The sequence below is a fragment of the Heterocephalus glaber genome, unplaced genomic scaffold (assembly GCF_053883595.1).
Source record: "Heterocephalus glaber isolate CG9 unplaced genomic scaffold, H.glaber_assembly_v1.0 deba00001610, whole genome shotgun sequence".
Taxonomy (NCBI): domain Eukaryota; kingdom Metazoa; phylum Chordata; class Mammalia; order Rodentia; family Bathyergidae; genus Heterocephalus; species Heterocephalus glaber.
Genome location: NW_028258381.1, coordinates 13467067 through 13481690, shown reverse-complemented (window position 1 = coordinate 13481690; position 14624 = coordinate 13467067). Strand labels below are relative to the sequence as shown.

General features: G+C 57.0%; 1 protein-coding gene across 6 annotated transcripts in view; it reads right to left on the bottom strand.

Annotated features, from left to right (window-relative positions):
- Positions 1 to 14624, bottom strand: part of Tns3 (tensin 3) — a 151569-nt gene that overhangs the window by 94044 nt on the left and 42901 nt on the right. For all 6 annotated transcript variants that reach the window (XM_004839880.4, XM_021254255.2, XM_087196100.1 and 3 more), the window contains one exon: positions 9841 to 9879. Coding sequence is in view for 3 of the 6 variants with exons in the window: in XM_021254255.2 (XP_021109914.2) it covers positions 9841 to 9879 (39 nt within the window). In the remaining 3 variants the exon portion in view is untranslated. The remainder of the gene's footprint in view (positions 1 to 9840; positions 9880 to 14624) is intronic.

The following is a 14624-nucleotide window of genomic DNA, read 5'->3' as shown; positions in this document are numbered from 1 at the left end:
GGCGGGGCTTCCTGGTGAGAACCGGGTCCCAGGAGCAGGACTTCCTGTCCCTGAGGCCACAGGCTGACTGTGCCCCAAGACAGTCCCGTCTGGGGGACCCAAGCCCGGGTCCCGGAGGGGGCATCTTTGAGGGCCTTTGAGGCGGTAACAGAATTCCAACGGGACCCGGGGTGGGCGCTAATCTAACCTGCCCAGTGTCCGCAGGGAGAGATGGGGACACAGCCACACCCGGGTGGGGGCAGAGGGCACCGTCCACAAGCCCGGGGCAGGGACTGTCCAGGACCAGGGCTGGCGGAGCACAGAAGCTGCTGTCCCTGCCGCCCCGTTAGGGTCCTGTCTGATGCTGCCACGCGCACCGGGCCACTCCAGGCTCACACTGGGAGCCCCGGCCTGGAACATCTGTGCCTCCATGTGGCTTACATGAGTGACTCTGTCCCTGCCAGCAACACTGGCCCCACAGCGTCCCCACAGTTGTCGCCCCAGGAATGACCACTGCCAGCTTTGACCTGAATGCCACCCATGTCAGGGAGCTCTTTGTCCCACATTAAGTCCAAATTTGTTTTTAACTGCACTTAATTTTCCACAGTGCTTCATCTGTGGAGTCACAACCTGCTCCTCCTGACTTCTGCACCTTGGCCCATTTCCTTCTTGAGCCTGGAACTCGGGTCACAGGTGGCAGGCCCGGGGGCTGGGTGCGAGGGGCAGGGGATGTCTTTGCAGGGCAGTCACAGCCAAGCTGAGAGCTCCGCCCGAGTGCTCATCTGACGCAGTGGGCCCCACCTCCGCCCTGCAGGACACCCCAGGACCCGGCACGCACCCCAGGAGCCAACTCCACCCCACGAGTTACATCTGCACCCGGGGACAGCTGGCTGCCAACCCCAGCACATCACTTTGTCCCAGAAGACCTGTCAGAGCCACAGGGGAGACAGCTGTAAGCCCAGCACACTGGGAGGCTGAGGCAGGAGGGGCAAGCCTGGGCATCTTAGCAACTTACTGAGCCCTCGCCTCACATTTTGAGGAAAAGCGCTGGGGTGTAGCTCAGTGTGAAGCTCAGTGTGAAGTGGGTTTAATCCTCAGTACTACCAAAGGAAACAGAGAGAGAAAAAGAGAGGGGGAGGGAGGGAGGGACTCAGTCGGCACCCTTAAAAGGCAAAAATGTTTGGGGCCAGGATTTAGCTCAGTGGCACCACACCTGCCTGGCAAGCGCAAGGTCCTGAGTTCCATCCCTGGTACCAGAAAAAAAGATAAAAAATTTTTTTAAAAAATAGAACCACAGGGCCGGGGATTTAGCTTAGTGGTTCTGCCACCTGCCACCTGCCACCTGCCTCACAAGCACAAGGTCCCAAGTTCGATCCCCGGTACCAAAAAAAAAAAAAATAGAGCCACAAAGTACCAGTACTGTGAACAGGAATTCCTTGACAATGGAAAGTATCTATTCAATGTTCAAACTTCTCGAACACGTGTTGTTTTTCTACAGTCTGTTCTTAAGTAAGGACCCCAATAAACCTTGTGTTTACTCCATCTGTCTCTGTTCCTTTAACAAGATAGGCTCTTCCTCCTCTTTCTTTTCTTTTTTGAGACAGGGTCTCAGTACATAGCTCAGGCTGGGCTCGAACTCATGGTAATGCTCCTGCCTCAGCCTCTTGAGGGCTGGAATCACAGGCATGGGCCACCACTCCCGGCTCTTCCTCCTCTTTGAGCAACTCATGTTAAAAAGTCCTGGTCATCTTGTCCGGGAGAATGCTCCACTTGAGACCCTGCCAATTACTGGTCCTACTTCACAGACTGCTCCGGCCCCAACTTCCTGTCGGTGTGGACCGGTCCCGGCTTGGGCTGATTCTGATCTGGCTTCTGCCTCGGAAGTGCAGCCAGGGCATCCTACGCCTCCTCAGGAGCGGTGTGGCCCTGGACCCACTTCCTTCTGGGTCAGCGAGGCCGTGCGGGGCCTGCAGTCAGCCAAGCTCTGTGGAGGGCGGGCTGCTGCAGCGCCATCCTTACTGCCCCTGCTCCTCCATCTGGAAGCCCCGTGCATTCCCAGAAGAGAGGGCTGGCTGGGGGCAGCAGGCACTAGGCCAGTGGGGAAAGGGAGGTTCCCGCTCCAAGTTTCAGAATGAGCTGCTTCCCTAGCATTCCCACAAGTATCGAAGGAGTGTTTGGGGTTTACACCCAAGGCCTCCCCACTGAGCCCCATCCCCAGCCCTTTTATTTTTATTTTGAGGCAGCGTCTCGCTAAGTCACTCAGTTGCCCAGGCCAGGCTCTTACTGGCCATCCTCCCGCCTCAGCCTCCCAGGGTGCAGGGAACACAGACACAGTGGCTTTGTTATCTTAAGCACCACTTGTTAAGATCCCAGGACAGATCAAAACCAGATCCCAGTCCGAAGTAACAAAGCTGCCAGCTGCTCTGCCCAGCCCTGGCCCTGGCCCCGCCCTCTACATCCCTAATAAGCGCCAGTCAAAGTAACAACAGTGAACAGAGAGGCCTATAATCCCAGCTCTCTGGGCTACACACTGAGTTTAAGGGCAGCCTGGACTACGTGAATCAATGAATGAATGAAGGGATGGATGGATGGATGGATGGATGGATGGATGGATGGATGCTGGGCCAAGCCAGTGCCTTCCCTACTGCCGGCTCTGCCACTCTACCCCGACATGGCTCCAATTCAGGACATTACTACTACTAATAATAATGACCACTTACTTGACCTCCCTTCAGTGGGTACTGCTCCCCCGCCCCGTCATGTGGCCACCACCTCCCAGAGCCCCCACATTAAAACTCCAGACTGCTGCAGAATCCTGTGGCGACGGAAGGGTTTCCTGTCTACTGCAACTTCTGGCCGTCAGCTTGGAGGACAGCACTGGACCAAACAGTGCTGGTCACAGGGTCTGTCTTTTAGGAGATGCCAAAAGGTAAAGAACAGAGTTAGGATGACGGGAAACAGAGATGGGTGTCGTGCAGCAGGCGAGAGGGGGCAGGGGACACAAGAAGAAGGAAGATGCCCTCCCGCCCACTCCCGCCCGGCAGGCAACCACAGAACAGACGTGGACTGACACAAAATAAAAATGGAGCCAGGCGTGGTGGCCACACCTGTCATCCCAGCACTGGGGAAGCTAAGGCAGGAGGATCACTGCAAGGACAGCCTGAGTTACCTATTGTGAGTTCAAGACCAGCCTGCACTGCAAAGCGAGACTGTCTCAAATAAGAAAAACAGTGGTTAAAAAGTAAGCTTGATCTGTCCAAACATATTTACCAGGAAGCATAAAATAAATGAAATGATACAGTGATTTTGTTTTTGGTACGGGAATTCAAACCTGGGACCTTGCCCTTTCGAGGCAGGCGGCAGAACCACTGAGCTAAATCCCCGGCCCGATACAGTGATTTTTTAAAAGCACTGCTCCAGGCCCCTGAGCCTTCGGGTCGGCCTGGGAGAGGCCAGGCGGGCAGGTGCGGGGCAGGGCAGGGACGCCAGCCTCTCCCTCAGGACGGGGCTGGGACCCAGGCAGGTGCGCAGGCCAGCAGCCAGGGGTGTAATCATTAGCCAGCCGGCTGAGCTGGTGGCAGTAAGTGGGCACCTCGGGGGAGCTCCCGCTCCCAGCAAGGTCCCTGCGCCTGCAGCAGGGACAGGGTAGGAGGGGTGAGCTGGGCAGCCCAGGGGCTGAGGTGGGGCCACACTCTGCTCAGCGGGGGCTTCCAGCTCTGGGTACCCCGGGGACCTGGGACCCAGAGGCTCTGGGCGGGGTGACCGGGGTGACGGGAACCCCCTCCCCACGTGCCCTCTTCCCAGAACCCAGCCCCCGCCTCCCCACTGGAAAGAGCCACAGGCAGGTGTTGTTTTAGGGGTGGGAGGAGCCGGCAAAATCAAAGCTCGGCGGGATCAAAGTGTCCCCTGTGGCTGGAGCCTGGAGCGCAGCCAGGGCAGCCCAGGCGCTCTGGCCCCGTGTGGGCCAGGTTCCTCTGCAGCCCACGGAGATCATCTGGACACAGAAGCGGGGCTGAGGTCTTCCAAACAGGCACCGCATGAGACCTTCTGAGGGGACAGAGCGGGGCAGCCTGGGCTCCCTTCCCAAACCCGGGCACCCACAACCAAGGCTCCTCCTGCAGTGGTTTCCAAAGCCCCTGCAGCTCTGAGAAGAGTCCCAGCTCCTCCCTCTCTGACCTAGGGCAGTGCTGCCCTCTCTTGGGCTGGGTCACCACCCTGCGCTGGGCAGCAGCTGGGACAGCTTCCTGTGAGTCTGTGGGCCCAGAGGGTCCAAAAGTGCCAGGGGACCTGCCGGGTGGTGGGGCCTGTGGGGGGCCCCCTCTGTCTGCTTCCTCAGCTGGGCTAGGAGTCTCTCAGATCTGGGGCTGGAAACCAAAATCAAAGCGCAGGCAGGAGGCACCCCATGAGCTCTGGGAACCCTCCTGCCTCCTCACCTGTGCCAGTCTTGGCTTCTCCAACTGTGGGCACAGTGCTCCAGTCTCTGCCTCCGTGGGTGTGCTCTCTCTCTCTCTCTCTCTCTCTCTCTCTTTCTAAGTTGCTAAATTGTCCAGGCTGGGCTGGACCTTGTGGTCCTCCTGCCTCAGCTTCCTAGAGTGCTGGGATCGCAGGTGTGCACCACCACACCCTCTTTTTATAAGGCCACAATCCTTGGATTGAGGCCCTCCTAGCCCCGGTATCCTCATCTCCACATTATGCAAAACAAGGTCACACTGTGAGGTTGCAGGTGGAGGTGGATCTTAGGGACACAACTAACCCCACTCCACACAGGGTGCCCTGGGGCCCAGGAGAAGCGCCCTCAGCAGTTTGTGTCCAAGACTAAGGTTCTTCTCACTAAATAGAGCCTAGGATGTGTCTGCTCCCCAACCCCATCAGACTAGGGGTGGCAGCCAGGACTCCACACCTCTCCCTGAGGGAACGTGGCCTCAAGCCCCCCCAACATCCGGAGCAAGGACAGGGCCAGGGCTGCTGCTGAGCATGGCCAGCCTCCCCCTCACACGTTCCTGCTGCTCCTCCTCCCACTGCCCCGACACCCCAGCATCACAGCTCAGGAACCTGCAGCACCTCGCTGGGGCAGCCAAGTGTCCAGGTGAGACCAGTCTGGTTTTTATTCCTGGTTCTTGCCTGGCTTTTGCCAAAACTACAATGCGGAGTTTGGTTCTCTTGGCCGAAGGTGCCTGGGCTTGGGCCAAGGGGCGGCTGGAGTCCCTGCTCTCTGCTTCTGGGAGATCAGCAGGGAGGGATGCAGAATCGGGCGAGCAAGTGCTCATGAGTGTGTGTTTCACAGGGCCTGGCAAACTTGTGTGTGAACGCATGTTTGTCTAGGACGTGCATGCACACATGTGCATGTGCAAGACCAGGCAAGCATGTGGCGCACACGTGTGTGAATAGGTGATTTTTCCAGAGACCACTGAACAGCTGGGAGCTTCCCGGGGTGTGCAGGCCCCTCCCTCCTCGTTTCTGAAGTTCGTTGGGGGTGGAAACTCTGCCAGCGGGAAATCGTTACTGCGAAACCAAACACCTAGACCTCGGGCCATGGAGGGGTAGGAGGAGCAGAGACCTCTCTGGACCAGGGCCACCAGAGGAGACCCGGCCTGAGAGCAAAGCCATCCAGAGGACTGGAGGCTGTGTCCTGCCTCACGGAGCCCCCAGCCCAGTCCCCGGTGGGGGAAGCAGGGCTCTGCTGAAATCTGCAGTTGCTTCACGCCCAGTAACACGAAGGGTAGGGTGAGTTCCTTCACCATTTGAAGCCCCTCGTCTGGGCGGGCGCTCACTCTGTGGGTGCAGCGCCTCAGGAAGAATCAGCCAGGAAGCTCCTGAGCTGGCTGTAACGTCACCTCGTCCTGGTGACCCTGTCGCTCGCTCAGGGGCCTGCCCTGTGGTTCTGAGTTCAAGCAAAGTTTACTGAACAAAGGCCAACATGCACAGACTACAAACACACATACCACACACATACCAAACGTGCACACACAACACAGACAGGTGTGCACACCCATGCATGCACACAATGCGACACAAGCACAGATACATCCACACCACTTATGCATGCACACACACCACACACCCACACACAGCACAACATGGACATGCACACAAACCCCACGCATGCACACACAGCACAAAGACATCCACCCTGTGGATGCACACACACACACACACACACACACACACACACACACACCCCACAGACACGCACACAAGTCCAGGCCTGCAGCTGCTAGAATCCAGCTTGTGAATGCCAGCCTCAGACCTGTAACCTGACTCCTGAGGTCACCTTTGACTGACACAGCTGCTGGCTGAGCTTCAATTACACAAAGAGAAGGAAACCACTCTGAACCAGAAATGATTCTCCCACTGCCTCCCCAGGGCAGAGAAGGCAGCACAGCCCAGGCCCTCCAGGTCCGCATGGGCGCGGGAGGGCTCCACACCTGCTCCCAGAGGACCGGCGCGCTGTCCTCAGTGCTGCCCACACGTGGCCACCAGAAGGCGGAGCCTCCTTCAAGGACCCAGCCACGCTGCTAACAGTGCTGCCCTTTATGGGGCTGGCCGGGCCGCTCCCCGGAACAGGCACCTGGCTGCCCAGGAGTGCTGGCAGGGCCTGAGTCTCCCACAGAAGGCGTGACCACACCAGGACCAACTCCCGCAGGTACACAGAGGTGAAGGTGAGAAGGGCATGGAAACCCCATGGGCCGCAGTCAGAGCAGTCTGAGGGAGAGGAGCCTGCGAACCTGCAGCCCCCGGGACACCAGTGCTGCACCCGAAGCCCTGCGCTCACCTCACCGCCCTCCCCCGGGCTTCCCATCCTCATCTCCAAGCGGGAGCACAGGACCCAGGTGCTGCAAGCGCCCAGCCCCACACCGCGTCCTCAGGAGGTGAAGGACAAAGGCCCAGGTCCACAGCCCATCAGACCGGGTCCCTGCACCCATGGGTGGCAGGAGAACCAGACAAACACAAGCCGAGGCTCCAGGCTCCGAGGCCATTCATTGTGGATTCCGAGGGTGTCAGACCAGGTGTCAGAGCAGCGCTGGGAACCTGAACGCGACGCTGAACTCCGTGCTCACAGCGGCCCCTCGAGGTGGGGAGGCGCCCCTGAGGCAGAGGAGCTCGGCAGAACCCACACAGAGAGGCCACACGGCTCCCGGCCTGACTGGCACTCCCACGCTGTGTACCATTCCACCCACACGTGTGCACACGCAGCCACAGGCGTGTACACGTGCATAGACCTACAGAGGAGCTGGGTCACAGCCATGCCTCAGCACTGTGGATTCCAGGACAACACACCGGGACACAGCGGGACACGGGCAGACGATGAAGCCTCCCCTGTCTGGTCACAGACAGCCGAAGGCCCTGAGGAGGTCACACTGCGACAGCTCGTTCTAAAACAATCACCAGGCTGGGGATTTAGCTCAGTGGTTTCGCCGCCTGCTGCACAAGCGCAAGGACTGGAATTCGACCCCCGGTACCAAAAACATAAAAAATAAAAATAAAACAATCACCGTTCTGCACCTGCGAAGTACCAGGGTCCTGTGACCTGGGCTGGCTGAGGACAGCTCCCCAGCACACGCCGTCCTCCGCGATGCCCCATGATTCTCTGCTGATTCCTGGTTTTCTGGCCTGCGGCTTCTGGTGCCCACCACAGTGATGGATGCTTATAGTCCATGCACTGTTTAAATGCATGTTGCACTTATGTAAGCTACAGCATGCACAGCAGGCTGTGCTGCAGAAAAGACAGAGAAAAGCAGGCGTCTCATGGAACAACCACAGGATCAGCCGGGCCTGGGTGAACACACCTGTGATCCCAGCACTCTGGGAGGCTGAGGCAGGAGGATCACAACATCAAGCCTACCCTGGGCAACAGGGCAACCTAGCAAGAGCCTGTCTCAAAATAAAAAATAAGAAATGGGCTGGGGACACACCTCAATGTGAAGGTCTTAGGTTCAATCCTAGTACTGAAAAAGCAAAAAACCAGCAACTGCACGGATAGAGACTAGCCGTAGCAAAGGCTTCCGCCTGCTTATGTCCTAACCGCCCCTAGGAGGCCAGGAACACTTCTGTGTCCCCACAGACAACTGAGCCAAGCAGGCGTGACGTCAAGGAGACGATGCTCCACAGTTAGCCATGGGCTGTCATCAGCTCCAGCAGCATGGCCGTGGTGGCTTCCATCTGTAAACTACGCGAAGGATGCAGTCACAGCCCAGCCTGCACTGCTCCAGGACTCCAGCAGAGGGGCTCTCGGGCTGACCCTGGAGTGAAGCCCGCGGGGCTCAGAGGCGCACACAGGGACCTCAGACCACGGGGAGGATCGGGAGGCCTCAGAGCCGACCACCAGCCACAGCCACCTAGGAGCAGCGGAAAGGCGAGTGGCCACCTGCTCCCAACCCCAGAGAGTCACGGGCGAGAATGAGAGTCCCCAGGACTCCCGACAACACAGGGGAGCAGAGGGGGCCCTGGGAGACCCCGGAAGGGTGCAGTGCGTCAGCTCGGGCCAGGGCTGGGAGTCAGCGCGAGGGCTCCGCTACTCCATTCAGCCACAGTGGCCAGGGGCCCCCATCCTCCTTCACTGCACGGGCACTGAAGGACCCTGGTTTCCTCCGACTTTTACTACCAGAAGGGAAGTTTTCCCCCCAACTCAACTCATCCCGATTTACCCTCATCTGGCTCACCCCAAAGGCAGCAGTCCCAGTGAGTGCGGCAGGAGCTCAGCCACAGGCCTGCAATGGCCTCTCAGGTTGCAATGGCCTTGACCTTGGGGAGTCGCCTCGCTTTCCTGAGCTCGGAGAAGACCTCAGCATGCGATACCAAGCAGGTACATAGCCAAGGAGTGGCTCACAGGAAACAAGCTGCCTTCAAGGGGCCCGGCTGGGAGCCCACCAGCCCACGGTTCCCAAGGCAACACACAGGGACCCCAAAGTACATCTGTGCCAATCCCAAGTGCCGGGCCCCGGGCCAGGACACTGCTGGGCCGTGCAGGACCAGCAGAGAGAAAAGGACGCCCTTCTCTGTCCTGAGAATGACACCCTGGGCAACAAAGCCTCTTGTCCAGAGGCACTGTCTACTCTACAGCCCCAGCACAGGGGCGGGAGAGGACTCACACCTGGCGCACTGCTCCCGAGGGTTTCTTCAGACACTATTATGGCGCCCCTCCCGGAGCTCCGGCTGCAGGGGGTCTGCTGGCCTGGGCCACATGGAAAGGAAAGGGTCACGGGTCACGGTTCACAGGGAGCACGGGAGGATCTGTGCACGGGGAACTCGGGGAGACACACGTGGACACAGTCACAGGCGGCCCACAGATACTTCAGAGGCCGCAGCTTCCCCCTAAGATCCTGGCACCTGGTGGTGATGCCCCTGTCCTGACACAGTCTCAAAAAAAAACCAAAGAGGGCCAGGGATTTAGCTCAGTGGCACCACACCTGCTCGAAAGCACAAAGTCCTGAGTTTGATGCCCGGCACCAAAAAAAAACCCCAAAAAACAAAAAACAACCAAAAGAAATAAGTAAATAAAACTCAAAAGAAATTTGTATTTACTTAATGACAAACCAAAGAGAAAGTGCTCCCACATGCTTGTCCTCAAAAGGCATTTGTCAGAGCCGAACACTCCCAAATCCACACAGCCTACGCCCCACACAGCCACCCTGTCAGTGCTCACGTTTTCACCCCAGGGCAGCCCGGTACATGAAGCCCCTGAGTTCCGGTTTACTGATCGTGAAGGCGGTTCGTACAAAGGATGCTCTCCTCTCAAGGAAAACAAGCAGCCTGGCAGAGAGGACAAAGGTGGCTGCAGAGCTCAGCACCAAAACACCCCAAAGAGGACTCCCAGACACGGTCCTAGCAGATGCCACCATCCCCAGCAAATGCAAGACTCACCTGCTCCTGGGGGGCTTCCACGCCACAGGGCACCACCACCTGGGGAGGAGAAGAAACAGGTGAGCCACGGTTCCTCCCGAGCTCAAGCTGCCCCCACCACGGCCACAGTCAGAGTTGCAGCATCTCCAGATGGACAAGACTCGCAGTTCATACAGTCCAGTTTTTGTTAGCTTTTGCAAAGTCCAGGTCTTTTTTAGAATTTAATAAAAACCATGGAGCCTCGTCCCAGTAAAAATGCACGTCATTCACAGACACAGAATTTCACCTCAACTTCGAAGAACTGATGGGCTCCAAGATAGGAACTGAGTCTCTAAGTCCTCCCTTACTGGCGAGGGGGAGTTGGGACCAGGGAAAGTGGGGGACTCTGCAGAGCGGTATTCAAGCTACCCCTGCTTCTTGTACCCACACCCTGGAGCATGGTTTGAATGGCCTGTCTTTTCCAGAACTATTTCTACAAGTGGATCTGAAAACAATCTAAATCTGTTTATTGCACTCAGCACATGAGACAGTGGAAAGGCGTTTCCTTTGTATCACGGTCTTCTGAAGAAGAGACTGCTCATTAAGAAAGACATATACAACAAATTCCCAATGATTAATGTCATCATACTGTATACCTAAAATGTATCAATAAACTTCATGAATAAAAAGAAAGAAAGACATATGCAGCTGAGTATGGCGCCACACACCTATAACATCAGAACTTGGGAAGCTGAGCCCAGGCAACTTGGCAAGACCCTGTCTCAAAATTTTAAAAAATATATATTTTTGGGGGCCGGGGATTTAGCTCAGTGGTTCCACAGCCTGCCTTGCAAGCGTAAGGTCCTGAATTTGATCCCCAGTACCAAGGCCGGAGATATAACTCAGTGGGTAAGTTTCCGGAGTCACAGTAGTAAGAACACAACTAAAACCCAAGCCAGATAGGTAAAGGTATCAGGAATGACTGACCCAATGGAGAAAAGGAGCCCACCTTGGCTGTTCAGTCTAGGTCAGATCTCTGCCTCCACACTTACCAGCCTTTAACTTCTCTGGCCTCAGTTTCCCCATCTGAAACTAAAGGTAGTAGCAGCACCTTCCTCGCAGGCCAGTTGTGAGGTCTAGGAGACAGTGTCTGAGGCGCTCAAAAGAGAGCTGGCACAGAGCAGGGTCTGTCCACAGGAACACAGCTCTCCCTGAGCAGATGGAGTCATGTGTACTGAGGGCCTCACACTTGCTTTCTGCTACTCTGGGAGGCTGACCAGGACCTGCTTCCAGCAAATAGGACTTCATTCCCCATGAGCTGCCTCACACTCCACTTCCTCCTGGCTCTCCCACCTCCAGATCCCTGGCACACCTCCAATCTGAGGGCCTCTGAACATGGAAAGGAAAGAGAAGCCAGCATCTGACTAATTGTCCTTGTAGTTCGGAGTGGGTGTCCGTGTGACTTTGGTTCTTGCTATGGCAACTATTTATAGCTCTTGCTTATCTTAGTTAAGTTCCTCAGAGAAGATGAGACACAGGGCTACTCATGCATCTGGGACTCGTCATTACTCCGCCACAGCTCTGAGTCATGCCCTGTCGCAGTCAGGGGTCCTCTGTAAGGGCACCTGCCTGCCCTCTCGATGGCTCCCCCTTCTGCACACACAGCAGCTGGCTCACAGGCACGCTTCCTTTTCATCCGCGTGCTCTCCACTCATTACAGCTGGATGGATGGACGAGAGAAGAGATAAATAAATGGAATACGAACACTAACACACAGCTTTGGAAACACAGAAAGTTACAGCTTCTCATAGGATGCCAGTGGCCTTGAACAAGGAGACCGCGGTTAATGGAGCATTGTGGTCAATGCCACCCCAAGCGCTGCGTCCCCTGGTGCCTCCGCGCAACACGCCGGCGAGAGACATGCAAAGAGCAGAGTGCCCGCCTTGAAAGCATTATGTGTGCCCCACACAGCACTGTGTGATTGAGGGACAGAAAGAAATGGGTCATTAAGGGAGGGAAAGACACAAGAGCCGCGTACTGCTAAGTGGAGGAGGGTGACCTGAAAAGGCTGCTTGCCAACCACTCCAACTGCAGGACTTTCTGGAAAGGCAACTGGAGATGGTAAACAGAAAGCAGCAGTTACCAGGAGCGAGGAGGGAGGAATATGTGAAGCCCAAATAGTTCTTAGGGCAGTGAAACTATCCCACAGGGTGCAACAGCGGCGGCTGCCTGTCATTAACATTTGTGCAAATTCGGGGCATGAACAATTCAGCAGGAAGCATGACCAGGTGTCCACACCAGGATGGGTTCTAGGCTGCAGCTGAGCCAGGCTGCAGGACGGGAGCCCCCGGGACAGAGACTGCGGATCAGGAGGGCCAAGGGCACCATGAGGACGTGGATGGGCTGCAGGTGCAGGACGCACACTTCTGATCTCAGCGAGTCTGCCGAGAGGGGACGGGACTGGGTGCAAGGCCTCCTGTTGCTGGGCCGCGCCTGCTGCACAGCTGGGTGCTGCCTCCAGTCCCACTCCCGGGTCTGCAGGCCACCACCACCTGCTGGCACCCAGGGCTGGGACAGGGCCAGGCTCACACTCAGGGGAGCTGTCAGGGCCACTGCACCAGGCACACTCCCCCAAAGCAGCCCCTGTGCCCCAGTGATGGAGCCGGCAGGAGAAACTGAGGCTCAGCAGGGGCCTCGGGCAGGGCTCACAGATGGGAAATGACACCAGCTGCCCCAGGCGCTAGGCTGTCCTGCAGGAAGCCACCTCCTCCCTCATCACGGGAGTCAGGTGCAAAGGGGCCAGGAGCACAGGGAGGCTGGGAGCTCGGCAGGGAGGGCTGCGGGTGGGACCAAGGCCAGGGCCCCAGTGACAGCGCTTTATGGCCTCCTCTCTGGCTCCGAGGCCCAATCTCTGCAGTTACCAAGGACGACCACAAACAAACAGGCCGAGCCCAGCCTGCACCTGGCTGCGTGGGCGCCAAAGGAGCCCAAGGGTCCATGGGACCCGGGCAGGAGGGGCCACCTGCACCCCACCAGACGGCCCTGGGCGTGGCCACGGGTGTATGGGGCATGCCGGGTTTGAGTGCGTTACAGGGCAGGAGTCTGTGTGTGAGAGTGCCGGCTATGTGCTCACACCATGGGAGATAAGTGCATTCTGCAGTTGTGTTTGTGTGTGAGTAGCTGTGCGTGGCCATGCATGTATTGTGTGTGCACTGGGCTTGGCAGAGTGTGCCTATCTGCAGTTGTGAGTGTGCACATACACACAAGCTCAGACCCGCTGTTGCATCCCCAGTGAACAACAGGCTGTGGCGACAGGCGCAGCCCAGGCCCTCGGAGAGCTTGAGTGCCGGGGAAGACTCTGCTGCCCAGCCACCTCCCGCTCCCCAGGTCGGGGCCCTGGCCTCTGCCCACCCTGTCTGCCTTCTGATGAGTGTAGCTGTGCAGCACACTCGGCTTCTCTGTTGCTATTTCCCGGGAAATGTGACTTCGCGCAGAGCCATACCGAGGGGGACGTTTTCCTACCGGTTTCTCTATGAATGCCTGGGCAGTGCGGCTGCACGACCTCTCCCTGAAGCAGCAGACCATGGGTAAACCGGGGTTCAGCTTGTGTGAATCACGGACAGTTCCCCTGGCATTGACTCCTGGGAAGGAGCCCGCAGAATCTGGAACACATTCACTTCCGGTGGGTTTTCCAGGTTCCAACAGGAGCCCGGGCCTGCTCCTCCAAGGCCCACTTCTCCTGCCTGCTCCCCATGTCATGCTGCCCATGGGGGATGCCCCTTACCGGCATCCAGCAGGCTCGGGGAAACCTTGTGGGTGCTGGAGTTCTGGGTAACCAGCTCCATCGCATCAACCGAAGGGAAATTCAGATGCACTCGGGAAATGCAAACACGGACCAAAACTAGGCCACCGACCAGCACCCAGACAAAAAGTGAGCAATTGGGGTGGAGAGAGCAGAGCCTTGCAGAGGGAAGGGAACAAGGTCAAGCCGAGGACAGAGGCAGCTGTGCATGCACAAGGTCTGTGGCTGCGTAAAATTACTCCTCATGGCATGGATTCTAAGAGAAGCTGCACAAAACTCTAAGTCCCCCCTTTGTTTCACCTGTAGGAGGAAATCGACTCACAAGCCAGGATGGGCCATGCTCTCTCCAAGTGCATAAAAGCAGTCACCACCCACAGGGACTACAGCATCACAGGTCGCCCCCTCCTCTCTACACCAAGTAGCAAGCAGTCTGGGTGGACAGAGGACAGGGGCTTTTTGAAGGGCACTGTTATTATCTTAGCACTTTTATAATTCATGTTGAATGTCACTGACCAATAGAAAGCAAGATATTTTTATTGGCCCATTATATAGGAGTAAGAAAGGTAAATTAATTGCTCAATTGTTTTTGCTTTTTTTTTTCTTTGGAGACAGAGTCTCATTACGTGTTACAGGCTGGCCTTGAACTGGCAGCAATTCTCCAGCCTCAGCCTCCTCAGTGCTGGGATTGCAAGTGTGCACCACCACAACCGGCTTGTTATCGTTATCATTTAGTACAAATGGTGGCCACAGAGTAATGAGGAAAGCCCCTCTTCCTCACTGCCAACATCTGAGACCCTGCAGCTTGGAGGAGAGGAACCTATTCCCCATCCTGGTCCTGGAGGTAGAACTCCCAGGTCCGGGCCCTGGGGGGGGGCGTTACCTTCCTTCGACCTCACCGGGTCCCCTGCTCTGTGCCTGTGTCCTAACCTCCTCTTTTAAGGATGACGTCAATCTTAGGCTTCAAACCCACGCTGCTGACTTCACTTTAACTAGACAGTCTCTCCAAGGCCCTCTCCAAACACGG